The sequence below is a fragment of the Bubalus kerabau genome, chromosome 2, assembly GCF_029407905.1.
Source record: "Bubalus kerabau isolate K-KA32 ecotype Philippines breed swamp buffalo chromosome 2, PCC_UOA_SB_1v2, whole genome shotgun sequence".
Lineage (NCBI taxonomy): Eukaryota > Metazoa > Chordata > Mammalia > Artiodactyla > Bovidae > Bubalus > Bubalus kerabau.
In genome coordinates this window covers 8,420,970-8,446,349 of record NC_073625.1, presented here as the reverse complement: position 1 = coordinate 8,446,349, position 25,380 = coordinate 8,420,970, and the positions used below count along the sequence as shown (strand labels likewise).

At 40.5% G+C, this 25,380-nt stretch overlaps 1 protein-coding gene across 3 annotated transcripts; it reads left to right on the top strand.

Moving 5' to 3' along the window:
• The first annotated feature begins 408 nt into the window (after positions 1-408).
• POLB (DNA polymerase beta) lies at positions 409-24,909 on the top strand. 3 transcript variants are annotated; one of them, XM_055567002.1, is made up of 14 exons: positions 409-615; positions 938-995; positions 3,834-3,900; positions 7,173-7,247; positions 7,847-7,905; positions 9,642-9,691; positions 12,143-12,194; positions 14,004-14,058; positions 14,156-14,228; positions 16,248-16,318; positions 16,987-17,073; positions 22,822-22,886; positions 23,591-23,730; positions 24,667-24,909. In XM_055567002.1, exons 1-14 carry the CDS (start codon positions 555-557, stop codon positions 24,759-24,761), a joined length of 1,008 nt encoding a protein of 335 aa, XP_055422977.1. In that variant the 5' UTR covers positions 409-554; the 3' UTR covers positions 24,762-24,909. The 3 variants fall into 3 exon arrangements, with proteins under 3 accessions (XP_055422977.1, XP_055422979.1, XP_055422978.1); XM_055567004.1 differs by lacking the exon at positions 23,591-23,730; XM_055567003.1 differs by lacking the exons at positions 12,143-12,194; positions 14,004-14,058; positions 14,156-14,228.
• Positions 24,910-25,380: the final 471 nt, after the last annotated feature.

The window sequence follows — 25,380 nt, the reverse complement described above, 5'->3', positions numbered from 1 at the left end:
TGTGTATCCTACCCCATCATCTTACATAATCCCATCATCTGAAGTTTTGACTTAAGAATCAAAACCCGACTTCCCCTCCTAGGGGGAGGATTGCAGAGAAATGTACCGGGAAGACAGGTCCAACGCCTTACGTCAGGAATCCTGGCCTTCCCAGAGAAACCCCACTGGCTTGTAATCCCGAGGCACCCAGATCCCCACCTCCACACCGAAGTTCCGCTCGGGCTTCCTCCTCCTGGTCCCGCGCGCTCCAGGTTCCTTTTACTGGCTCGCCGTGCAAGCCCCGCCCCTGGCCCCCACTCCTAACCACGCCCCCACCCACAGGGTTCGGGCGAAGCCTCTAGTCCCGCCCTGGCACCGCCCCCAGCTCGTGACGTCACTCAGGCGCCGCGCGACGCGCCCCCTGTCAGAGGCGGCCATTGTTCAGCCGGTCGCGGTGGCTTTGCCGCCGCTGGGCTGGTCCTTCCCCCTTCGGCGAGTCCCGGCGTCTCCTCAGAGCTGGGAGAGGGGGCTGTCCTGGGCGGTGAGCTCTCCGTGGTCCTCGGGCGCGGGCCGCCATGAGCAAACGGAAGGCGCCGCAGGAGACTCTCAACGGGGGCATCACCGACATGCTCACAGGTTAGTCCGGCGGGCGCCGCCGTCTTTCTCCTTTCCTGCCTCCCCGCCGCCTTCCCTTCCTTCCCTGCCGTCCTGACAGCCTAGGAGGAGTCAGCCGCTCGCAGCGCGGGGTCTTCGGTGCCGGCCTTCGCTCCGCCGCCGGTGGCCGGTTGTCAGCGCTGCTTGGGGACCCTCGAGTCGCGCGCTTCGGCTGCCTTGACCTGGTGTGCCCGCGGGGGATCACTGGTGCTTAAGAGGTGGTTAACGCCTCCTTCCAGGAAACTCGGTTCTTGTTTGTTTACTCGTGGCTCTTGTTCACCCGGACCTCTTGTTGCCTTTTCAGAACTCGCAAACTTTGAGAAGAACGTGAACCAGGCTATCCACAAATACAATGCCTACAGGTGGGACGGTGCAAGCGTTCTCTGGTAGCATGCGTTCTGGGATGTGTGGCAGTTGACGGGGCTGAGGGTCCCCGTGGATATTTGAACCATCTGCAGGAGGAAGGAAAAAAAAGCAAGAACTGAGGGTATTGACTTTGGTGGCACCTTCCTGCGATATTTCTGGGAGAATTGGCAGAGCTCTGTAGGATCCGTTTTGATTGGTTCCCAGTTCTGATTGAAAATAGGTTAATAGGTACTTTTCCCCATCAACAAATTTAAATTACTGAAAATGCAGTTTGATTTCAAGCCCTAATGAAAGACAGTGAGGCCTGTGTTGTGAAATGGATGTGGACCAAGGGAATATTTCCATCTGGTTGGTCAGTGGGTGTTCTGTCGCCTTTTGGATCCCATCCTTGTCCGTTTCACCAGGGTCCTTATCCCGGCCATTAATGCCCCATCCATCTGCTTCTGCACCCTTAACTGGGAAGCGTGTCCAGTCCCTCAGCTCTTAAGAGCAACAAAGCAGTCTTCTTCATTTGCCTCAGCCCTTGAGCCAGCACCTTTCTCTTTTCTCCACTTTACAGTTAACCTTGAAGAATCTGTGTTCCTTGTCTGGTTTTCTGCGTCCCCAGCCATTCTTTATCTCATTGCACTGTGATTTCCTTCCTGCTGTTTCTCTGAAAGCCTCTCACCCATATCACATCTTACTGAACTCTCAGTGACATTCACCTTGACTTCCACAATGGCACAACTTTCTGTTCTTTCTTACCTTTTAATGCCCTTCGCCCTTTTTTCTCACTTCTGTAGTTGGCAGTCTTACCGTTCTTGGCTTTGAATACCAGTCCGTAACTCCAGATCTGTGCTCACAGAAGTTTTCTCCAGGTTTTCAAGCCTGTTACCTTTGTCTCTTCCCTTTCAAAACTAAACTCATCTTCCTTCTTTCCTTCCCACTCAACATAACTAAAAACTGTTTACACTCCCTTTCTTTACCTCTTGTGAATTTCTAGGTAAAGTAATTGTACTGTAGTCCACACATTTGATGATCTGAAAATTAGATATCCAACCCTGTATTCTGTTTGAGTCTTAGCAGGTTCAGAGAGGAGGTGTTTGGTCTTGACAGAGCCCAAAGTGAAAGATAAGTGAGTTAAGTGAGAGAAGGAACAATCTAGAGAAAGGAGACAAAATGAGCCATGGCATTGAGACATGAGGGGTATTTCATTTTCTAGGGAGTCAGTAATTCAGTTTGTTTAGGGGATATAGTCTGAGTGGGAAATAAGTCTGGAAAAGCAGGTGATGCCTTACACCCCTGACGGCTCCTCCCCACCCCTCAGTTCCCATACATGTTTCTTTTGATGTGGCCAAAGTATTCTCTGGAAAAATAGTTACCTGATCTTGTCATTCTCGCACATTAAATAATTAAATATTTTCTCTTTCCTTTGATAAAGCCCCAAAGTGTCATGCATACAAAAGGCCTTTCATGATTTAACCCTTCTTCCCTTTCAGGCTTTGTGTCATAGTGCCAGTTATGTGGAACTACTTGTCTTTGCTGAAACAGTTTCATCCACAGATTGCACTCAACCTACCTTTCCAGACTCATTATCAGTAATATGCTAATAGAGAAATCAGAAAAAATCTAGGTCTAAAGGTTACATGTGCTAGAATAGAATGAAAAACGAAGGTCCAAAGACTATCCAGTACTTATGCTTCAGACTTAGAAGTGCTGCTCTGTACGGACATCAGTGCTTATCTACATTTAGCATTGAAATTATAGACAGGATACCGTCAGTGAGCTCCCAGGGTGGACCCAGTCTGTCACCAGATTACTGAACAGGGTACGTGTAGAGATGGAAAGGATCGCAAGTCAGTGCTTTAAGTGGAACTGAAACAGAGCAATGAAAAAACAACTGGTACCTGGACACGGGAATACAGCTTTAAGCCATGAATTTTAAAATAACCCTCCATAAGCCAGTTTAGTATGTATTACATACGGATATTAGTCTGAATATTACTAGCTGCACACTTTTTATGAAATATGATTATGAACAGTTTCTAAAAACTAGCTATTTTAAGGGCTTCCCTGGTGGCTTAGCTGGTAAAGAAACCACCTGCTATGCGGGAGACCTGGGTTTGATCCCTGGGTTGGGAAGATCCCCTGGAGAAGGGAAAGGCTACCCACTCCAGTTTTCTGGCCTGGAGAATTCCATGGACTGTATAGTCCATGGGGTTGCAAAGAGTGGGACACAATTGAGCGACTTTGATTTCGCTTCACTTCTGGTGGCTCAGACGGTAAAGAATCTGCCTGCAGTGTGGGAGACCTGGGTTCGATACCTGGGTTGAGAAGATCCCCTGGAGGAGGGCATGGCAACCCACTCCAGTATTCTTGCCTGGAGAATCCCCATGGACAGAGGAGCCCTGGCGGACTACAGTCCATGGGGTCGCAAAGAGTTGGACACAACTGAGTGACTTAGCACACGGTGTATAAATGTATATATGTATGTATAGAGTCAGACACGACTGAGCAACTAAGCACAGGACAGCACAGCTATTTTTAAAAAAGGCTCAATGATATTTTCCATTTAATCCCCAAAAGGAAAGCCTACTAGTTTCCTAAATCACCCTAGTTTTACATATACGATTAAATTTGTGTTATTCTCAAATGTGAGGATCTTCAGGATACTTCTAAAAGTTAGAGATGTGGATGATCTGTCAGCTCGTTGAGTTTTTTAAGTTTTACAGAGATGTGGGAAATTAGTTATCTTGGTAAAAGTTTAAGCTGCTTATTTGCTTGTATGTATAAGAAAAATTAACTGCCTCACTGGATTTCTAATTGGTTTTCCTTTTTTTTCTCTCCCCTTGTAGAAAAGCAGCATCTGTGATAGCAAAGTACCCACACAAAATAAAGAGTGGAGCGGAAGCTAAGAAACTGGTAAGTTTAGTGAGCAAGTTGACCGAAGAGTTCACACATGTACCAGTTTGGTGGTTTCCCACAAAACGAAATTTGCCTCTGAAACTGCCCTTGACCCAAACAGGCAAATTTCAGTGCTTTCTTGGAATAATATTAATGCTATCTCAAGCATACTTTTTCAAGCTCCAAGTGTGTTTATTGGAGGAGGGTGTGGGTTAAAAAGTTTTTTTAATATATGTAATTACAATTTTCTTTTACTTTGCCGTGTATGTGTGTGTTCATTTTCACATTAATTTTCTGCTTGAGAGTAAGAAGAGTGTGGTGACAGATTGGTACTAGCACATCTGCTTGCTCGCTATTCGTTCTGATGCCCGTGTAGAGGGATTTCTGTGAGTTAGAGTTACTGTTCCCAGGGAGATCTTACTTACTGCTAATAAGCTCGTGATTGAGCCCCTTTGCCTCGTATGGCACTTAGCCCAGTCCCCTGTAGTTCCCATGAAACCCTGTAGGCTGGCAGTGTCACAGTTTCTAGAGGTTTACCTGCATCTCTTGGTAATTTGCATTAACATCGCTAACAATATCTTAGGGAAGTCTTCGTGTTGATAAACGATTGTAAGTTCCTCAAGATTAAGGACCAAATCTTATGCATTTGTTGTTAACAATGCCAAATTGACATGACTTTTTGAGAAGTCGAGGTTCTGATAGTTGCCACCTTCTTTTATTCTTTACCTGCCTGTGTAGGTCTTTCGAAAGCCCTCTGGAATTTAGATATTAGTATCTGACTGTCCTTGATTTTCTCATGAGAGGCTGTAGAGTGTGACCTATAAGTGCTCTTTTATTTTCACTTTTCAGAGTTATAACATTAGCATCAATCTTATCCGTCTTATGACTGACAGATCCGCAGTGATTACGTGTCATGTGTCCACCTTTTGTTTATTACTCACAAGTTGTGCTTGGGGTTTTTAAATCCTTTGTGCCATTAACAGTTCTCAACTTCAGTAAATCCTCCCCAGACAGACTAGCCTAACACGTTTTAAATACCTTGGGCTTTAATTCCAAGTTTCTCTCTTGGACTGACCCAGTTTTACCACTTGTGCTTCCCTTCTATCACCTTGAATTTCTTTCTTTATGGTAATTGCAGATAGCCTGCTCATTTGTTACAGGCAAACTTTTCACAAGTTCTTATGCATCTTATCCCAAATCTGAGCTCATGGTATATCTCTAACAAAAATGTAGAAATATCCAAAATTCCTTTTGCATAAGACTGGATTTTCACTGTTAATTTAAAAAGCACAAACCTACTCTCTGGCGCATGTGAATGCTTCTCAGTAATCTAGAAACCTGACATTTCCAGAATGAGAGTTTTGCCTTTTGTTCCTTAATGTTTGGTTTAGAAAGTAGCTTAGGCCAAAATTGCTTCAAATCTGTATATATCTTTTGCTTTAGGAGATTAGAAACGCTAGCAGTTTCCCCTTTTTGTTCTACTTCTTTTATTCACTCCTACCTATATTTGCTATTTTCAGAGCTTGACTATGCATTCAGTGGTCTTTGGACACTTATTTAAACATTAAATCAATTAAGAATATAGAAGGGTGAACTTCAGGCTAAGAGACAGTAGGAAGTAAATGGCACATGTTATAATTGTTGAACACTTAACTAAAAAGGACCAATAAACATGAAGAAAAGTTCAACTTCACTAGTACATCAAAGTTGCAAATTCAGTTATATAGTGCCTACCAAATTATCAAATACACAGTGTGGACAACAATGTGGAGAGAAAGATACTCATTTATTGCTGATTGAAGTTGGTTATTTATAGCTTTTCTGAAGGATGTTGAGGCAGAATGTTGGCAAAATGTGTGTGTGTTTTGTCCCAGCAGTTCCACTTTGAGCAGTTCATCCTGAGGAAACCAGTAGAGAGATATTTATACAATGATTCACTAGCTCATAAATTTTGAGCATCTGGGTGCTAGAGATAAAGCAGTGAAAAGATAGAATCTCTGCTGTCTTAGAGCTTATATTCTAGAGTGGTGCTGTGCAGTATATATTTACTGAATGTGAGTCACATTTAGCTAGTGAGCTCTCATTGCTGTTGAGTCGCTAAGTCATGTCCAACTCTTTGTGACCCCATGGACTGTAGCCCACCAGGCTCCTTTCTCCATGGAATTTTCCAGGCGAGAATACTGGAGTAGGTTGCCATTTCCTTCTCTAGGGGATCTTCCCAACCCAGGCATTGAACTTGCGACTCCTTCTTTGGCAGGCAGATTCTTTACCACGGTGCCACCAGGGAAGCCCAATGAGCTCTTAAAATGTGGCTAATATGACTGAGGAATTTATAATTTTGATTAATGTAAACTTAAGTAGTCACATGGAGCTGGTCACTGTCACATTGGCCTGTGCAGTTTACCGCATTGGTTCTCAAAGTGTGGTACCCAGACCAGCAGCCTCTGCATTGCCTGGGAACTTGTTAGAAATGCAGTCTGTTGCATCAGAAACTCTAGGGCAGGACATGGCATGCTGTGTTTTAACACATTCCCCAGGTGGTGCTGGGGTGTGCAGAAGCTTGAGAAAGCTTCCTCTGTTCCAGAGGAAGTCCACAACAGCATTGTTATAATATCAGAAATTGGAACCATCTAAATGTTCTCCTATAGGGCATTTTTAAGTAAATTATGATACGTTCATACAGTGAAACACTATGAAGTCATTAAAGTGGTTGTAGTTATATTTATTTATTGGTACATGAATTTGTTCATGATGTAGTTTTAAGTCAAAGCACTTTACAAAGCAGTGTAATTCTACTTTTGTAAGAAAAAAGTAGGTATATATACACACATATATATATACACTTGTAAATATACATACACAGGTAACTTTGCATGTCTGTGTATGTGTATGTATGTGTATATACTGACTGCAAAAAAGTCAGTATATAGCAGATGTTAAGTGGCAAGATTATAGTTTAATTTTCAGAGTGATGAAATTAACAAATGATGCTAATATTTTTCTTTATTCAGCTCTGTAGTTTCTAACTTTTCTATAACAAAAGTTAATTTTTTAAAAAGCAAAAGTCATTTAAAATTGTCTTATTAGGGCTTTTCATTTGGCAGTCATTTAAGCATTTTGTCTTTGGGAGAATATATATATTTTTTTACTGGTGCTCAATTACCTGTGTCCTTTGGAAAATGATCATGTAATGGTTATTGGTTTTTCATTTCTCATTTTTTACTTTATCTTCTAGTGATTTGGTAAGCATTCTATTTATGTGGCTTTTGTATTTTTTATTTTCTATGTAGCCTGGAGTAGGAACAAAAATTGCTGAAAAAATTGATGAGTTTTTAGCTACTGGAAAATTGCGTAAACTGGAAAAGGTAAAATTTTTACTTATTTGTTTATTTGATAATTATGACAGCTATCATGTAGCACCATTGCAGAGTAGGTGATATCATCCCCCTCCATGAGACTCTGTAGGTTAAGGAAGGAGCAGTTTATGGCTAAGTGTCCTGTATTTTAAATATCGCTCCTCTAAAATGTTCACTTATTTTATGTGACATTTAAGAGACTGTTAGCCTCTGTAATAGGATTATTTCTTTATTTTCATTACCAGTTAGAAGGGAGATTATAAACTTAAACTAAGCGATTGTTATCTTTTAGAGTTTTTATCCTTAAATCCTCCCAAGCATTTTTTATGGTTTTATTTAATTCTGATGATAGTAATTGTATCACTTCTGGACTTTTATGAATAAGCCTTTAAAAAATATTGGACGAATGAGAAATGAGCCATCTTCATCTGCTTCCTTACTCACTTGTAACCACTGAGGTTGTACATGAATACTTCTGCACGGGTTATCCAGGCAAATGTAATGGCCCTTAATAAGTCTCTTAGCAGACTAGTGTATTTCTAGTAAGATCGTTTGAGTCTTCAAAGCATTCCTAAATCATTGTTAGACTTTTTTTTTTTTCCTTAAAGATTCGGCAGGATGATACGAGTTCATCCATCAATTTCCTGACTCGAGTTAGTGGCATTGGGTAAGAATTCTTTTTTAAGCAGATACAGTCATAGGGTTGGTTTAATTTTTTGTGTGTCAGCCGAACTAAAGAAGTTGCTGTTTCCCTTTAAAACCTGTGCCTCGCCACCTCTGTGCCTCGCCCACGTACTTCGCTCTTCCATACTTTACATGTTTGAAGCTGGTTCTTCAGTTGCTGCCTCGACTCTAAGAGTGCCATTCAAGACCTGTCAGCTCCCTGATGAATCCAGTTTGAGTCCCCAGCCAGAAATACTCTTTACTTCCTCTGAGCTCTGTTAGCACTTGTTCTGTGGGCATATTATCACTCCCTCCAAATTATGTCTCTTCTGCCTCTCTGGTTATATTTATCTTGAACATTTAAAATGCCTTTTTTTTTTTTTTTTTCCCCTGTAGCACAGTGCATATGAGTTTCGAACAAGCAGTGAAGTATTTCTTAATAGAGGCACCTTTATCTTAAATTTGATACTCAGTAGAGTAAAGATTAACACCAAAATGTTAATACTTTACTTAATTATTGTCTTGATGGATTGAGGCATAGGTATATGATGATTGTTTCTTAATGGCAGCATTTTCAATAAAAGTTCATTTAAAATATATTAAATTCCTAAACCTAGTATATAGAAAAGGAGCATAACTCTTTGGGGCCCCCAAACAATTATCAATATAAAATGTTAGCATTTGTTTTACAGAGTGTCTGTTACATTGTTCTTTTTCCAGGCAAGAAAGCTGAGTATAGAAACTGAGATAGCTGTGGCAGGGTCAGAATCAGGGCCCAGGTCTCCGAGCTTTCAAGTTGCCTTCCTGATACGAATATCAGGTTCTGTACCACACAGTTTCTGTACCAAGGCTCTTTGTCATTAAAATCTCAGTTTATTTATCATCTGAGAGGCCTTCCCTCATCACCCAATCTAAAGAAGACCAGCCATTCTGTCATAGTACCCTGTTCTAATTCATCTACCTGGTATTTTCTTTGTTTATATATCTCTTTATTGTCTCTCTCTACCTACTGGAGTGTCAATAGGTAAGAGCAGGGCCCTTACTTGTCTTATTCCTACAGTAGTTTCAGCACCTAGAGGAGTATCTGACCCATAATAAGCCCTTATTAAATCTCATTTGCAAGAATGAATAGTTTTCAAGGGCCTGTATGTCTGGTTTATGAGTAAAGTAGATAGGTGTCATGACACCTAGCTGCTTGGACATCTTTTTCATGTCTAAGTTCATGACTATCTTCCTAGATTAAGGCTTCAAGGATTTGAACATTACCAAAGTAACCACTTTGGGCTTTTGGGCTTCCCTGGTAGCTCAGCTGGTAAAGAATCTGCCTGCAGTGCAGGAGACTCCCAATTCAATTCCTGGTTTGGGAAGATCCCCTGGAGAAGGATAGGCTACCCACTCCAGTATTCTTGGGCTTCCCTGGTGGCTCAGCTGGTAAAAAATTCGCCTGCAATGTGGGAGACCTGGGTTTGATCCCTGGGTTGGGAAGATCCCCTGGAGAAGGGAATGGCTACCCACTCCAGTATTCTGGTCTGGAGGATTCCAAAGACTGTATAGTCCATGGGGTCACCAAGAGTTGGACACGACTGAGCGACTTTCACAAAGTAACCACACAATAGTTAGCAGGTCTTTTTTAGCTCACCAGTAACTTCTATGTTTGACAAGAGACAACATTACTGGTTATTTGTTATAAGGATCCTGAGTTTCACTTGATATTGAGATGATGTTTTTCTTTCTTTGTAGTCCATCTGCTGCAAGGAAGTTTGTAGATGAAGGAATTAAGACATTAGAAGGTGAGTCTGTACAGTTGGTCCCTAATTTCAGGTCAGATATGGTCCTGAAGGACCAGTGATGCTCTAACAAACTGAAACTTGGGGGAAAAAAACCTTTCTCAATTAGTAGATACGAATGACGTGCATGCTCAATCCTCAGTCCTGTCTGACTCTGCAACCTCATGAACTGCAGCCTGCCAGGTTCCTCTGTCCATGGAATTTTCCAGGCAAGAATACTGGAGTAGGTTGTCATTTCCTACTGCAGGGAGATATGAATGACAAGATTTTCTTTTTAACTATACAGTAGAGAATAGATGTAAAGTGTAGTTTATATTCCCATTTTAACTGTTTTGTTCTATAATTCAGAAGAAAATCAAGAAGAGCAAGGGGTGGCGTCTTGATTTAAAGATACTAACTTCACTTGCAGATTTTTAGATGATTTAAATTTCTTTTTTTTAAAATAAAATTTTAGACCGTGGAAATCCTGTACATTCAGCCTAAAAGCCAAGTCATGTATATTGAGAAAAATTCTGTTAAGAGGCTTGTAATTCTTATTGAAGGAATTTTTGCTTTCAAAGAAGTGATAAAAATAGAAGTCAAGTAATTGTAAAACATTTTCCTTAAACCTAATATAGCAATCTTTTAAGCATAATCTGTCTCTTCATGCTTTCAAGGGTATGTACTATATTGATTCATTACGGTCCATCTGTGGCATTTGGGGATAAATATTTGTGGGCTCAACTATTTATAAGCAACCCTAATGATTAGGTGGACAGAGATTTTGGAGACTGACCTGGGATTGCATCCAGTTTCCACCAGGTTCTTAGAATAGATGACTGTGATGCTCCAGGTTCTCAGCTACAAAATAGTTTCGTAGTATCTCATGTGATTTAATGCAGTAATGTCTATAAAAACTCAGTAAAGTGCTTGATACCTAAAAATAATAACTGACTCTCAAAAGGTATGACTAATCAGTCATACTATTAAGTTAAGAATTTGTGTGAATCTCACAGCTAAGAGTGAACTTGTTCTATACCTGCATCTCATGGAGGGTTAGTGCTTTTCTGCATGTGGCATATATCATTTATCTGAGTAAAATATTGGTTAAGGAGGCCAAGAGTTTGTTCCTCAGAGGTATTCAGTTGCATCACTTGGGAGTGTCAAGGATCTATAGTGATGGTTTTAGATTATTTCACTGTTCACAGATACATAGTGTAATAGCTGTTGGATCTCTGTATATAACAAACTCAATATTTCTGTTGCATTTTCAATCATATACTTGGATTTTGTGTGCACAAATATTACATGCTCAATGTGTCATAAAGGTGCTTATCTTCCTCCATTTTATATCTCCAGAGAGAATTTGTGAACATCAGGTGACCATTTTGTTGTTGTTGTTCAGTTGGTAAGCTGTGTCGGACTCTTTGGGACCTCAAGTGTTGTAGCCCCCTGGGCTCCTCTGTCCTTGGGATTTTCCAGGCGAGAATACTGGAGTGGGTAACCTTTTTTTTCTCCAGGGGATCTTCCTGACTCACGGGTTGAACCTGTGTTTCCTGCATTGGTGGTCAGATTCTTTACCACTGAGCCCCCAGGAAAGCCCAGGGACGACCATAGGCATTGCTTCCGAATCATACTTATCCTTTCATTTCTTTAATAAGGCTCATGCCTGTGTTCGTACCCATGAAGGGACCATCCAGATGGATCTGAGTCACTTTCAGTTTAAGACATGACAGTTTTTCTGATTAAAAAATGACAGTGATACCACTCCTTTCAACAGAATTTTTAGCACAGTGGCTGCACAAATCAGTACACAAACAGTATTAATTCACTGAAAGAGTGAATGAACAAATGAACAATATGAATGAACTTCTGTGGCTGCTGTTAATTATAGAATAAGCAAATAAGTCCTTAGAAAGGTGGTGGCCACCACTGGTGGCTCAGTGGTAAAGAATCACCTGCCAGTGCAGGAGACATGGGTTCAACTCCTGGTCTAGGAAGATTTCCTGGAGGAAGAAATGGCAACCCACTCCAGTATTCTTGCCAGGAATACCCCATGAACAAAGGAGCCTTTCAAGCTATACTCCATGGGGTTGAAAAGAGTTGTACCCAACTTAGCGACTGGACAACAATAGAAGGTCCTTACAAGGCTGCTTTTTGCTGTACTCAGTGAAAGTTTGTATAATCTTGATATGTTTCATGTACTGTTTTATATAACTATAACTGAAATTTTGACTCAGTAAATAAAAATGATTATGAAATCAACTGTTAGGTTTTACTACATTGACTTGAAGTCACCTTTATCGAGTCTTTAGTATCTGAAAGTTTTTTCATTGTCTTTTCAAAGTCATTCCAGTGTTTCTCTAGGTAGCCCTTTGAAGAAAGGATCACTGAATTTAGCATTTTTCCCCAAAAAATTGGAAAATGTTTTTTTCCCAGAAATTAGCACCTTAACTTTATTTATCTTCTATACAGATCTCAGAAAAAATGAAGATAAATTGAACCATCATCAACGAATTGGGCTAAAGTAAGATAGCAAATTTTCTTTCGACACTTGAAGTGTAAAAGTAAAAAAATTTATAGCCATTCTTCTGTACCCCTTAAGTCTTCAGACTTAGCTAAACACAAATCATTTTACTGTTCAGAAACGTTAAGGTTGTTGCATACTCCTGTAGAAGGTATCCTTGTATTCACACGTGTTGTGTGTGTGTGTGTGTGTGTGTGTGTGTGTGTGTGTTTGGTTCCCTCATTCCCTTGACTTTGGCTGAGAACTTCCTCTTAAAATACACAGAATGGAGGGTGTCAGTCAGGGTGTTTATTTCTTGCATACATTGTTGAAAGCACTGCACTCCGCGTGAGGTTAGGGTACAGACAGGTTCAGTGTAGCTCTCAAGAATTTTAGTCTACCTGAGAAGATGGGCCATGATTGTGAAACACTTTAATTTTTTAAAAAAGGAATAGGAAAAAAAAAGCCCAAACACCTAAATAACAGAATAGGAATAACTAGTAGACATGTCATCTGTCAGCATGGGTAATTTCTTTGTCAGGTGTGACATACAGAGCCCCCTCCTTTCTAACTATTTATAGCATGTAGTACATTAGCCATATCTACCCTAAGCTTGTATCTGCTCTGATCTTGTATTGTCTTATTGGCCATTCAGTCCTAATAACTTTCTGAACTTGCCTGATGATGCCTTAGCACAATATTTGAAAATTTATCCTGACCTTCCAAAACTTCAAATCAGTGAGACATCAGGATGATGTGGTTCCCATTCTCCTTGCACGTACATAGTAAATGGACATCTTCTGAAGAACTTGCTTGTTGTGAGAATTGGTTTTGAACAGTTTATTTATCATTCTTGGATGTTACTTAATACTAAGATAATGCTCAGTGGTAAAGAATCTGCCTGCCAGTGCAGGAGATATGGGTTTGATCCCTGGTCTGGAAAGATCTCCTGGAGAAGGAGTTGGTAACCCACTTAGTTGGATTGCCAACTCACTCAGTTATTTTTGCCTGGAAAATCCCATGGACAGACGAGCCTGGGGTCCATGGGGTTGCAAAGAGTCGGACACAACTTAGTGACTGAACAACAACAATGTTTTAATAACGTTATTGAAATATCATTTCATATACCATATACTTTACCCACGTAAAGGTATACAAGTCAATGAGTTTTTGAAGTATATTCCCAGAGTTGTACAACCATCACTATAGTCAATTTTAGAGCATTTTTATTATCCCCAGAAAAGCCCAAACCCATTAGTGGTCACTCTCCATTTCTCCCTAGCTGCCCCCCTCCCCCCCGGCAACCACTGTTCTACTTTCTGTGTCTATAGATTTGGCTATTCTGGATATTTCATGTAAATGAAATAATATAATATTTGGCCTTTTGTGACTAACTTTCACTTAGCATAATGTTGTCTCAGTTCATCCATATTGTAGGATCATATTTTAAAATATTTATACAAGTATTTTTCAGGATTTAAAAGCAGTAAATTGCAATCCCTGAATTTGCCGGTAGGGAGCAGTCTAACTTGAATCCATACTAACTTAAATATATGTATTTACTCTTGAAATGTGAAGTTTATTTAAAATGAATTTGAATGGAATATCTGCAATATCAGTTAGTGTGACACTTAAGGATTTTGATCCAAGTTAAGAGTAAACCTTTCCTCACACTGCCTCCCCCCACCCCCTGCAATCTTACTCTTAATGAATATTCGTCTTGATTTTTAAAATATTTGCTTGTATCAAGATGCTCGATAAAGTAAACAGTTTAATGTTAAGATTTAAATTTTACAAAAAATCTTTTGTCTACTTATTCTGTCTTTAAAGATATTTTGAGGACTTTGAGAAAAGAATTCCTCGTGAAGAAATGTTACAAATGCAAGTAAGAGTGCCCTGAATTATATTCTTTAATTAGAATTGAGAATGTCACTTGGTGAAAAGCCATTTTTAGAATACTAACTTAATTTTTCTTCTATTAGGATATTGTACTAAGTGAAGTTAAAAAAGTGGATTCTGAATACATTGCTACAGTCTGTGGCAGTTTCAGAAGAGGTAACATACTTCCTAATCTTAGGTTATTCATGCCTTGCTGTTAAAATTGGCTAATGTATACAAAAAACATGGATTAAAAAGATGTAACTTGTGTTACTTCATAGATTTGCTAAGACCTCATAGTATTAGCTAAGTTTATTTGTTTATAAATGGGAATATACGAGTAAATGAGAGGAAGTTCATGCTGATTTTATGATAGGGTGGGTTTTTTCCTGCTGTTTTGGTTTCTGGGCTGCGTTGGGTCTTCATGGCTGCACGTGGCTTTCGCTAGTTGAGGCGAGTGGCAGCCCCTCCTGGTGGTGAGCAGGCTTCTTGTTGCGGTGATTTCTCTTGTCCCAGTGCACGGGCTCTAGGCGTGCAGGCTCAGTGGTTGTAGCACACAGGCTAAGTTGTTCCATGACCTGTGGGATCTTCCCAGACAGGGATCAAACCCATGTCCCTTGCGTTGGCAGGCGAACTCTTAACCACTGGACCACTGGGGAAGTCCAGCATGGGCTTTTTTGATGACCAATTTTAATAAAATTTATAACATAATTTTATTATAATATTATAAAGAACCTCTCTGCCAGTGCAAGAGACATAAGAAACATGGTTTTGATCCCTGGGTCAGGAAGATCCCCTGGAGGAGGGCATGGCAATCCACTCCAGTATTCTTGCCTGGAGAATCCCATGGACAGAGAAGGGCAGGCTACATACAGTCCATAGGGTCACAAGGAGTCAGACACAACTGAGTGACTTAGCACTCACATAACATAATTTTAGGTGTATTAAATACTAGTAGTTGTTGTCTGGCCAGATGCTAGTGAAGCTTTGGGTAGGTTTTTTGCTTCTTGTTTTACTTCAATTTTCAAAGTTTTCTATAATGAATCAAAGTTTAATGTCTCAGGAACACCAGTTTAAAACCAGTTCTCAAAACAACTAGGTTCTCTAGATCTTGATTTACTATGTGAATATGAGCAAAGTAAGAACCACTCAATCCAAAATTTTGTAAGCGTAACCTAAAATTTAAAATTGTTATTTTTTATCAGTTGTGTCTAACTCATTGTAACCCCATGGACTGCAGCACATCAGGCTTCCCTGTCCTTCACCATCTCCTGGAGCTTGTTCAAACTCACGTCCATTGAACTCGGTGATACCATCCAACTATCTCATCCTATATCATCCCTTTCTCCTCCTGCCTTCAATCTTTCCCAGCATCAGGATCTTTTCTCATGAGTCTGCTCTTCGCATCAGGTGGCCAAAGTATTGGAGCTTCAGCATCAGTCTTTCCAATGAATATTCAGGACTAATTTCCTTTAGGATTGACTGGTTTGATCTCCTTGCAGTCCAAGGGACTCTCAAGAGTCTTTTTGGACACCATGGTTCCAAAGCATCAGTTCTTTGGTGCTCAGCCTTCTTTATGATCCAACCTAGTTTACCCCTATTATCTTACAAAGTTGAAATTGAAAAACTTTATATAAACTTTGGAATAGATGTCTGACTAAATCCATGGCCACCTCTAGAGTTTTGGTTAGGAAGTGGTAATAGACTGTCAGGAATTCTCTGGGCAGTTGCTCAGATAGTCTAGTATTCTTATCTATGATACCATAATAGTAATGGTTACCAATATTCTTTAAATGAATGCATTCGTAAGAATTGAAGTGAATTTTCTGATTAATACAGAGTTATATTGTTTGTTTGAGAGTCTTAGACATTTACTTGTATTTTTAAAGCTATATTTAAATATTGTTTTTATCATTATTGAGTAACTTCTTAGGTGCATTTTAAATAACATAACTAATTGTATACAATGCATATCTAATGTCATTTACTGTTGTTATCTGAGATTCTGGTGTTTACATCAATAAACCTGAATACTTGGACAGAAAGTTGAAGTCTTTTAACTAATTCTGAATGTGAAACACAGGGAAACAGAAAGTTAGGCAGTGAGAACGTCTATGCGCCATCACCTCGGTTCAGCATCTGCCTCACTGATAAGGTTTATGAGGGGAGCTCCATGCATGTTTTTTGCTGTTACAGGTGCAGAGTCCAGTGGTGACATGGATGTCCTTCTCACCCATCCAAGCTTTACCTCTGAGTCAGCCAAACAGGTACCTCTGAACTTACAGGCAAAGGTGATCAGTCTTACACAGCAATGAATATCATTTTCTAAGAGACAGTTGGGTATTTTCAGAATGAGTTTTTGTTTTAATCTTTCTGAAAGTCAGTTGAATCATTTTGTACTGATTGAATTCTGTGAAAGGCAAAAAGTAAATTGTTGAAAGGGATGCATATGTTTTTCCACAGAGAACTGACAGAACAGCCTGAGATTTGAAAGAGATGAAATTTAGTAAGATACTTCCAGAATCATTTATTGCCTAGCATAGATACTTTAGAAATATCCAGTATAATATTTAGGCTTTGACATAGAAGTATTTTGCTATTAAAAATATTGTATTAAGAAACTTTACCTCTATTAGAAGACCCATGAAGGCAAATGTTTTTTATTTTGGAATATATACTTTTTAAAGATAAGCAGGTAACTTTTTTTTATGAAACAGGTAAAGACAAATGATGTCTGTTTGGAGGTGTCATGGTATTGGTGAAAAGCAGTGGTTTCATTTGATAAGGTGAATTTTCTGTTAGAAGGAAAAGTAGTCAGAGCATAGGAAAACTAGGCATTTACGCAGAGAGCATCAGAAAACTCATGTTAAAAATGCTTTCTTGCTCTAACAGAGTAATTGCTTTTTTTTTCTTATCCCTGATTATGATTCTACAGCCCAAACTGTTACATCGTGTTGTGGAGCAGTTACAAAAGATCCATTTTATTACAGACACTCTGTCAAAGGGTGAAACAAAGTTCATGGTGAGTATTCGCTTGACTTAACACATTTAAAAAACAAGTGTGGTGACCTCGCTGTAGCTTAGTGTCCGTCAGTAAATAGGGCATTCTGGACCTTGGAGGGGATATATTCTCTAATCTGAGAATATTTTGGTAAAGAGTTTGTTCAAAATTCCCCACTTGTAAATAATCTGTGCCATTGGAATAGGTGGTGGTGGTTTTTGTTCAGTCACTAAGTTGTGACTCTTTGAAGCCCTGTGGTCTGCAGCACACCAGGCTTCCCTGTCCTTCAGTATCTCCCGTGTTTTGCTCAAAATCATGTCCATTGAGTCACTGATACCATCCAACCATCTCATCCTCTGTCACCCTCTTCTCCTCCTGCCTTCAATCTTTCCCAGCATCAGGGTGTTTTCTAGTGAGTCGGCTCTTCGCATCAGGTGGCCAAAGCATTGGAACTTCAGCTTCAACATAAGTCCTTTCAAAGAGTATTCAGGGTTGATTTCCTTTAGGATTGACTGGTTGGATCTCCTTCCTGTCCAGGGGACTTTCAAGAGTCTTCTCCAGCACCACAGTTAGAAAGCATCAATTCTTCAGTGCTCAGCCTTCTTTATGGTCCAGTTCTCAAATCCGTACATGGCTACTGGAAAAAACCATAACTTTAACTATACGGACCTTTGTCAGCAAAGTAATGTCTTAGCTTTTTAATATAGTGTCTAGGTTTGTCATAGCTTTTTCTTCCAAGGAGCAAGCATCTTTTAATTTCATGGCTGCAGTCACCATCCACAGTGATTTTGGAGCCCAAGAAAATAGTATCTGCCACTGTTTCCACTTTTTCCTCATCTATTTGCCATGAAGTGATGGGACCAGATGCCATGATCTTAGTTTTTTGAATATTGATTCTTAAGCCAGCTTTTTCACTCTCTTCTTTCACCCTCATCAAGATAATGGAATAGGTAATTAGGCATAATCTGCTCTTTTTAAAATATCCATAATGACTTCGACCCATTATATTTTTTTCCCTAAAATAGCAAATATTCTTTGACTCAGAATGTATTAATAAGTGAGATGAGAATTGTCTGAAGAGTATTATCTGTGACAGCATGAAGGAAAGAAGGCATCAGGGTCAGTGATGGAACGTCCAGGGGAAGAGCCATGCAGTGTGAGATGGTAGGTAGGGGAGCAGCACCTGCAGAGCATCACTGGGAAACCCGCTGCTACGGACCATTGAAGTCCTGTGGTCTTCCTGGGGAATTAAGGCTCAAGGACTCAAGACAAATGGCCGATGGATCAAAAACAGATTAATAAATGGTCCTGTGTAGAAACTGGAGGCAGGGAGAAATCCTAGGGCTAAGGCAACAAACCGCCTTCGTCTGCTGCTCCCTTAAATATAGCATGCGGACCCTGTCTTCTCCATGCTCCCTTTTTTTGAGCTGTGTAACTGAAAGGAAAGAGCCTGTACTTCTGGAGCATGGATTAGGCTAAAATTAGCAAGAGTCTCAGCATGTAGATTTGACAGTCTTAGCTGAAAGTAGAAGATGGTTGAAACAGAAAATTGAAATGCCACGTCATTTAGAAACTAGACCGTGGTTGCCAGGGCCTGGGCAGGGTGGCAGGGAGGTGGGAGGGAGTGCTCAGTGGGGACAGTGTCAGCTGCAGACAACAATACAGTTCTGGAGATGAATGGTGGTGATGGTTACACCATGTGAATTGCTCTGTGCAGTTGAACTACATGCTTAAAAATGGTCCATCTGGTGTAATTTAATCACGTGCAGAAAACGTCGTTAAGTTCGGCATGGTGATTTTAATGGGCTGTGAGAGTATATTGTCTAAGTTGGCCACACTTTATCAATATTTTCAAAAGAACTTTGGGAAAGGTAAAAATAAAAATCCCAATCAGTTTTAGGGAATTAAATTTTTATCGATTCTCCTGAGTCTGTCAGGTTTTGAGCTTTTAACTCTGTGTCCAAAAGTGTATGCACCCAAGATATTAATAAAAATAGGGTTTGAATGTGCCCTATGAACATTCTTTGGAATTTGGCTTATCTTTAATTCCCTCAAAATGAATGTGCACAAATCTTATATTTAAAGAACATTCAGTCAGATAAAATTCTAAAAATAATATGTGCTGGACAAGTTTGGGGTTTTTGGTTTTGTTTTTGAGTAGTAAGGGAAGTGTCCTGGCATGCCTGCGCATGTTCGGGGAGCTCGTGTGGCCTCACCGGCTTCCCGCAGTGGTCATGTTTGTGAAAGGCCGTGAGCTGTCTGCTGGCGAACTGCACCAGCTGCTTTCAGAATTAGCCCCCAGGAAGGTGTTTATTCAATAAAAAAAAGCAGAAGCATTTTTTTACAGTCTGAACAGCATTCTGCTGTGCCCAAAGAGACCCAGAGGGAAGACCAGCAGAGGCTGTAGTAATCCGGCTAGCAAGAATACAAGGACAGATTACAAGCTGCTGGACTGGGTGTAAACTGCGAAGGGAGGTGGGCAGCCAAGTTCATGAATGCTGAGAGTTGCTGACGGTAGTGGAATTCCTAGTAGCTTCTCAAAGAGAATCCTTTGCTAGGAAGGTCATGGGCAGCCAAATGCTGCAGAGTCAGCCAGGTCAGCCTTTACAGAACCTGTGCTGTGGGAGAGGCAGGGCCACTCACCCATCCTGGGTACGGGCTTGGTGGGAATCTTGGCTGTCTCTTGCCTTCCCGTCCTTGTATATATCTGGCAGCACATGTACAGATCTTGCTAGAAAGGGAATCCTCCCAAACCGATTCCAAGAAGAAAACAGGCTGAGAAATAAGAAAGCAGGTTTTTTGTTTGTTTGTTTGCTTTTAAAGTATAGAAGACTTGAATGACCATAAGATCAAGAGACTAAGGCCTTTTTGTTGTGACGTAAGCGTCCGTCTAAGTGGGTTTGTATATAAAGTTCAGGCACTGTCATATGCTTCATGTATTTACTGAAGCTTAGAAAAGGCCATTGTGAGCCTGCTGTCTTGACCTTTGTCGTTCATATTTGTTAGGATGAGAAGCACTCCAGGTCAAGTCTGAACTCGTTTTGTTTTGGAGGCAGTAAGAAGCGGCAAAGACGGGGTGGGTGTGGGCGTGCTGCGTTGTGGTGAGCGGGTCTGGGTACAGGGTGAACGCCTGAGCTCCACTGCCAGTTCTTTGTGCGATATTGGCAAGTTGCTTTACTCCTGTAAGGCTTTAATTTTCTTATCTATAAAATGATATCCTTGCCCTCTGTCAAACGACTCTCACGCAGGTTAGATTTAGGCCATATACGTGGAAACTTTGAAGCGTCTGTACAAATATCTTTTGAAGATACTGAATCTTTGAAGAGTTGTGCAGAGTGTTATACTAGGATAACATATAATAATAATATAAAAATAGTGTGTTTCTGTTTGGAAATAGATCGGTGAGAGGAAGGCAGTAGTCTATAAGATATAAAATTGGGAAACAGAAGAAGGGATGGACAGAGAGAGGGTGGTGCTGTGAAAGAACAAAGTGGGGAGAGGGGTATCAGTCAGATGAGAGGCTGTATTCAGTCAGTTCACCAAATGTGGTGTTTAGCATCGCAGTGTCCTAGGCTCTGCCCCAGGAGCATGGGACAGATGAGTGAATTTAAGTGGCGCTTTTATTTGAGGGCTGTGGAAGGGACTGCTTGTCAACAGTGATTATATTAAGTAGGTAAGTTGCATGGTAGGTTAAGATAAGTGTGTGCTCAGTCACTTCAGTCGTGTCAGATTCTTTGCAACCCTGTGGACTGTAGCCCACCAGGCCCCTTTCTCCACAGGATTCTTCAGGCAAGAATACTGGAGTGGGTTGCCCTGTCCTCCGGGGGATCTTCCCGACCCAGGAATCAAACCCAGGTCTCTTACATCTCCTGCATTGGCAGGCGGGTTCTTTACCACTAGTACCATCTAGGGAGTTCAGGAGAAGGTATTAAATAGGATGGCCTTACTGAGATGACACGCAGGGAGAGGCTTGAGGTGAGGGAGTTAGCCCAGCAGATTTCTCGGGGGAGAGACAGCAGGGAGGAGTCAGGGCAGTGACTCTGGGCACAGAACATTAGTGAAGATCACCAAAGAAGCTTTAAGATCTCTGGGTTTCTGAAAGGAAATTGGCTGCAAAGTGAATTCAGCTTATGAAGTAGAATAAACTCCACTCTATATCGATCCAGTTGATTTCAGAATATCTTGTTGCTATAATCGCTGACTAAATAGTTTGAAAGATACAACCTTCTCTGTGTTTTTAAAGTTATCTTTAAAACATGAATTCCTTTAAACTAATAGTAATCAAACCTTAGGAAAGTCAGGGTTATTCAGATCTTCTTGTGGACTCATGGTCTTTAGTTAATTCAGCTATTCTTCCTGTGAATATAATAACATTTGGAAGAAAAACCAATTTCCTCTGCATTTAGATACCTTTTTATATAGATGAGTACCACTCATATTTTAGCGTTTTTGTGCAGGTTTGGCCTCAGAAGATGATTTTCTGTGATCACAGTGAGGATTTCACGGGACACTAGGAGAAACCTAGGCCATACTAGAGGAATGGAAGAGGCTTTATTTCAGTCAGTCAGCATGAAACTACCTCACTGAAATGCCAAACAAAACTAACCCACTCACTCTAATAAAGAATTTATAGTGATACAGAGAAATCTTTAACACCAGCACTTCAGAAAAAGTGCAGGAAATAAAATTTAGCTTTGAGGAAAGGAACAAAGACATTAGATGAAATCCTGTTACTGATGTGACAGACAGCAAGATCATTGCCCAATTTGCTCAAACCTCCATATCCGCAAGGTAATTCCATCTGAAGGTTGAGTTGTAACTTGTTACTGCCTGAGAAGGTAGGTTTCATATTTGAAGATAAACAGGATTCGTTAATCTCTCAGCCAGAGGAGTTGCTAAAGAAAATAACCATTTTAGATTTTGATTTTTATGTGTTGCTGAGTGAAATGTATGACTTTTAGTGACGTGTGAACCAGCTCGACTGCCCTTCAGAACCGGAAGCTTGTAACTTGTGTATTTTTCTCGGAATGTGGCGTTTGAAGCTTTAAATTTGAAAAATGGCGATGTTTTTCTTTTTTACATACTTTACCTATGGGTTGTTGCCCAGCCCATAAACCCATTTTTCTGGAAAAGGAAACGATAACAAAACAGACCTTGATAATTGTTGTTTAAAAACTACCAAAGTATAATGAAAACTCCCCTATAGAGAAGGAATAAAACGGTCCTCTATCTTTTAATTTTTTTCTTAATTGTACTCTGTCTTCTCTAATTTCTGGAAGATATCTCCAACTTCCAGTTCTTCTATAATATTTTTTATTTTGATTTAAATCCTTTCCTAGAGTTTTCTTTTTCTGTAGCATTCTGTCCTTGTATCATGGATAAATATCTGTAATCTGAGAAGATTACTGATAGCTTTTGTGTGTGTTTTCGTCTCCCTGAATAATCATTGTTTCTTCCAAGTTGCTTTTTTCTGTTTGTTCTGGTCTGTCTTTCGTGCTTTCCTTGATTATTTTCTTGTTTGGAGTCACAAAAAAGCCAGATGAACCATCATCTGCTGTTTCCTTTGGTTCTTTAGTAATCATGAAGGATTACAGTACAAAGCGGGTGATAATATATAGAGCACAGAAAAGTTAAGTTACAGGTTTTCACAGTTCTAAAACCACCTCCGTTTAAAGCAAAAGTAACTTCACACTTAACAATATTTGATTAGAATTAAGCCTGAAGTCTTTTAAAAAAATCTTTAAACATTATTTTAAATATCCCTTTTAGGGTGTTTGCCAGCTTCCCAGTAAAAACGATGAAAAGGAATATCCACACAGGAGAATTGATATCAGGTATTGCTCAAAATTTATTGCTGACATATTAACTTCTCCTTTCTTTTCTCCTTTCCCCGTCTCCCTCTCTATATCTTGGAATTTGCATAAATATCCAGGATCCCTTTTCATTCTGCAGTCCCATGCTACTGCTAAGTCATTTCAGTCATGTCCAACTCTTTGTGGCCCTGTGGACTGTAGCCTGCCAGGCTTCTCTGTCCATGGGATTCTCCAGGCAAGAATACTGGAGTGGGTTGCCGTTTCCTTCTCCAGGGGATCTTCCCGACCTCGTTTCTTACTTCTCCTGCATTGGCAGGTGGATTCTTCACCACTAGCGCCCCCTGGGAAGCCCCTGAAGTGCCGTATGTCCTTGCAATAGACAGTTTGGCCTGAAAGTATGTAAAGAGTAACACTATCCACAGAATCTGCTTTATCATCTCTGGATTTGCCTCTTGATAAGGTGCCTTCCACAGCATGAGGTGGATCCCGCTGGGGAAGGTGGTCCTGAGACCATCTCTGGGTCTGTCCACACCCCATGCAGAGTGTCGTTTACTGAAGCCTGAACTAACTGCTCGGTTGAGGTCATTTGAATGGTCCTGGTGATGGTGGTCTCTTTAGGTTATTGGACTGCGCAGGCTTGTGTTGTGCCTTACTGATTATGAGTCCTAGTTTTGCTAAGTTTGAAATGCATAGTAAAGGATTGCTCGATTGTTTATTTTGTTTAGGTTGATACCCAAGGATCAGTATTACTGCGGTGTTCTCTATTTCACTGGGAGTGATATTTTCAATAAGAATATGAGAGCTCATGCCCTAGAAAAAGGCTTCACAATCAATGAATACACAATCCGTCCCTTGGGCGTCACTGGTGAGTATTTGTGTCCGCATCGGAGATAATCCCAGTCATCTGGATATTTTGGTTTAGCAACTTTGGTTTTTCTAAGAGCCTTTAAGTAACCATGGCAGTTAATTGTAGTTTCTTTAGAATTGTTAGTCCCTCAGGCAACAAAGAAAGCTTTGCTCCATAGGTGTTCCCAGGCCCTCAGCTCATGATGACAAGATTTAGTTATTTTCTGTGTTAGAATGGATTAAATTCTTTCTACTTCCATGGTCAGTAAAAAAAGAAAAAACTCTTATTGATCTAAAGGATTTTTGTTTTCTTAAATGTACCTCCAAGATTTCTGAAAAACTCAGGTGTTACTCCTTTCAGTGTCAGGCCAAACTTGGTAGCTTTGACTCCAAACTTTCAAAGTTTAAAGAGTAAGAATTGCTTAGTCTGTTTTATGGATCTTGTTAACATTTCACAGTATATTTATTATGTGGTCTACTGTGATCTACTAGGAGAATGAAGATTTCGTCTTTTTGTCCTAAAACTGTAAAGTAGGGCCTTGTTTCTCACATGTCGGTGGGTGTACAGACCACGTGGGACCCTCCTGAATGCAGGTTTCGCTTCAGTGGGCTTTGCGGGCCGCTGCACTGCTGGTCCAGGGACTTTGTGCCGAGTTGCAGAGGGACTCACTGGGGCCTTTTCTCTGGCACGGGGGGACCCAGCAGAGAGGAGAGCCATGGATTAGGGTCACTTCAGAGGGCCAGAGCTGAGGTATTCAGGTTCGTTGTGTAGCGCTGGGGATAATGTGTGTGGCAAAGTGTGACCAGAAGCTCTTGAGGGAGGTCTTTTTAAGTCGCTTGTGGACTATTTTCTTTTCCCTCTGAAAGCAAGTCCTATTCAGCTCTCCATCCTGACCCCTCTGTAACTGAGCTCCAGAACTGGCTCACGAGGAAGGTCTTTTGTCCCTCCTTGCAGGCGTTGCCGGGGAGCCCCTGCCCGTGGACAGTGAGAAGGACATCTTCGACTACATCCAGTGGAAATACCGGGAGCCCAAGGACCGAAGCGAGTGAGGCCCATCCTCCCCGGCACAGCCCAATCAGAGTCTTAATTTATTTCTTAAGCTTTGCTATGTAAGGGTCTGTGGTGTTTTTAAGTAACTATTTCTTCTTCATGCCGTAGCCTGCACTATAGTCAATAAAACCTCTTGTATGATTATCAGCTGTGATCTAGTTCTAACTTTATTAGCAAACGTTTAAATTTATATATTCTGTTCATGACTGCACTTTACTAAGGGTCAGTAGAGAGAATTAAGAGATGAGATGATAACAAATCTTAAATGGGGATTTTTATTTTCTCATTTCCTGCTCTTATGTTATAAACTACATTACCTCATTACCTTTCCTCCTGTTTACTGATTATAAATTAGTTAAGGTGCACCCAGGGGCCAGCCTCTGGAAGAGGGTTCAGGCTTTTTTAGAGATTAGAGAAGTTCATAAATTTAACTTTTTTCTTTGCTTGACCCATATTTGATTTTGTTATAAATACTTATAAACTAAAGAACAGATGTGTGGTTTATCTCTTAAATGAAATCTGTAGCAATTGATTGTAATCCATCAGAAAGAACTTCCCTAATTAAGTTCAGTTCGGTCACTCAGTCGTGTCCGACTTTTTGTGACCCCATGGACTGCA

Bases quoted from the DNA above. Each gene is read 5' to 3' on its own strand.
- POLB (XM_055567002.1), top strand. From the start codon at position 555: ATGAGCAAACGGAAGGCGCCGCAGGAGACTCTCAACGGGGGCATCACC. The intron at 9,692-12,142 runs GTGAGTCTGTAC...TCTTCTATACAG, and splicing joins AGGAATTAAGACATTAGAAG to ATCTCAGAAAAAATGAAGAT. The intron at 22,887-23,590 runs GTATTGCTCAAA...TATTTTGTTTAG, and splicing joins CACAGGAGAATTGATATCAG to GTTGATACCCAAGGATCAGT.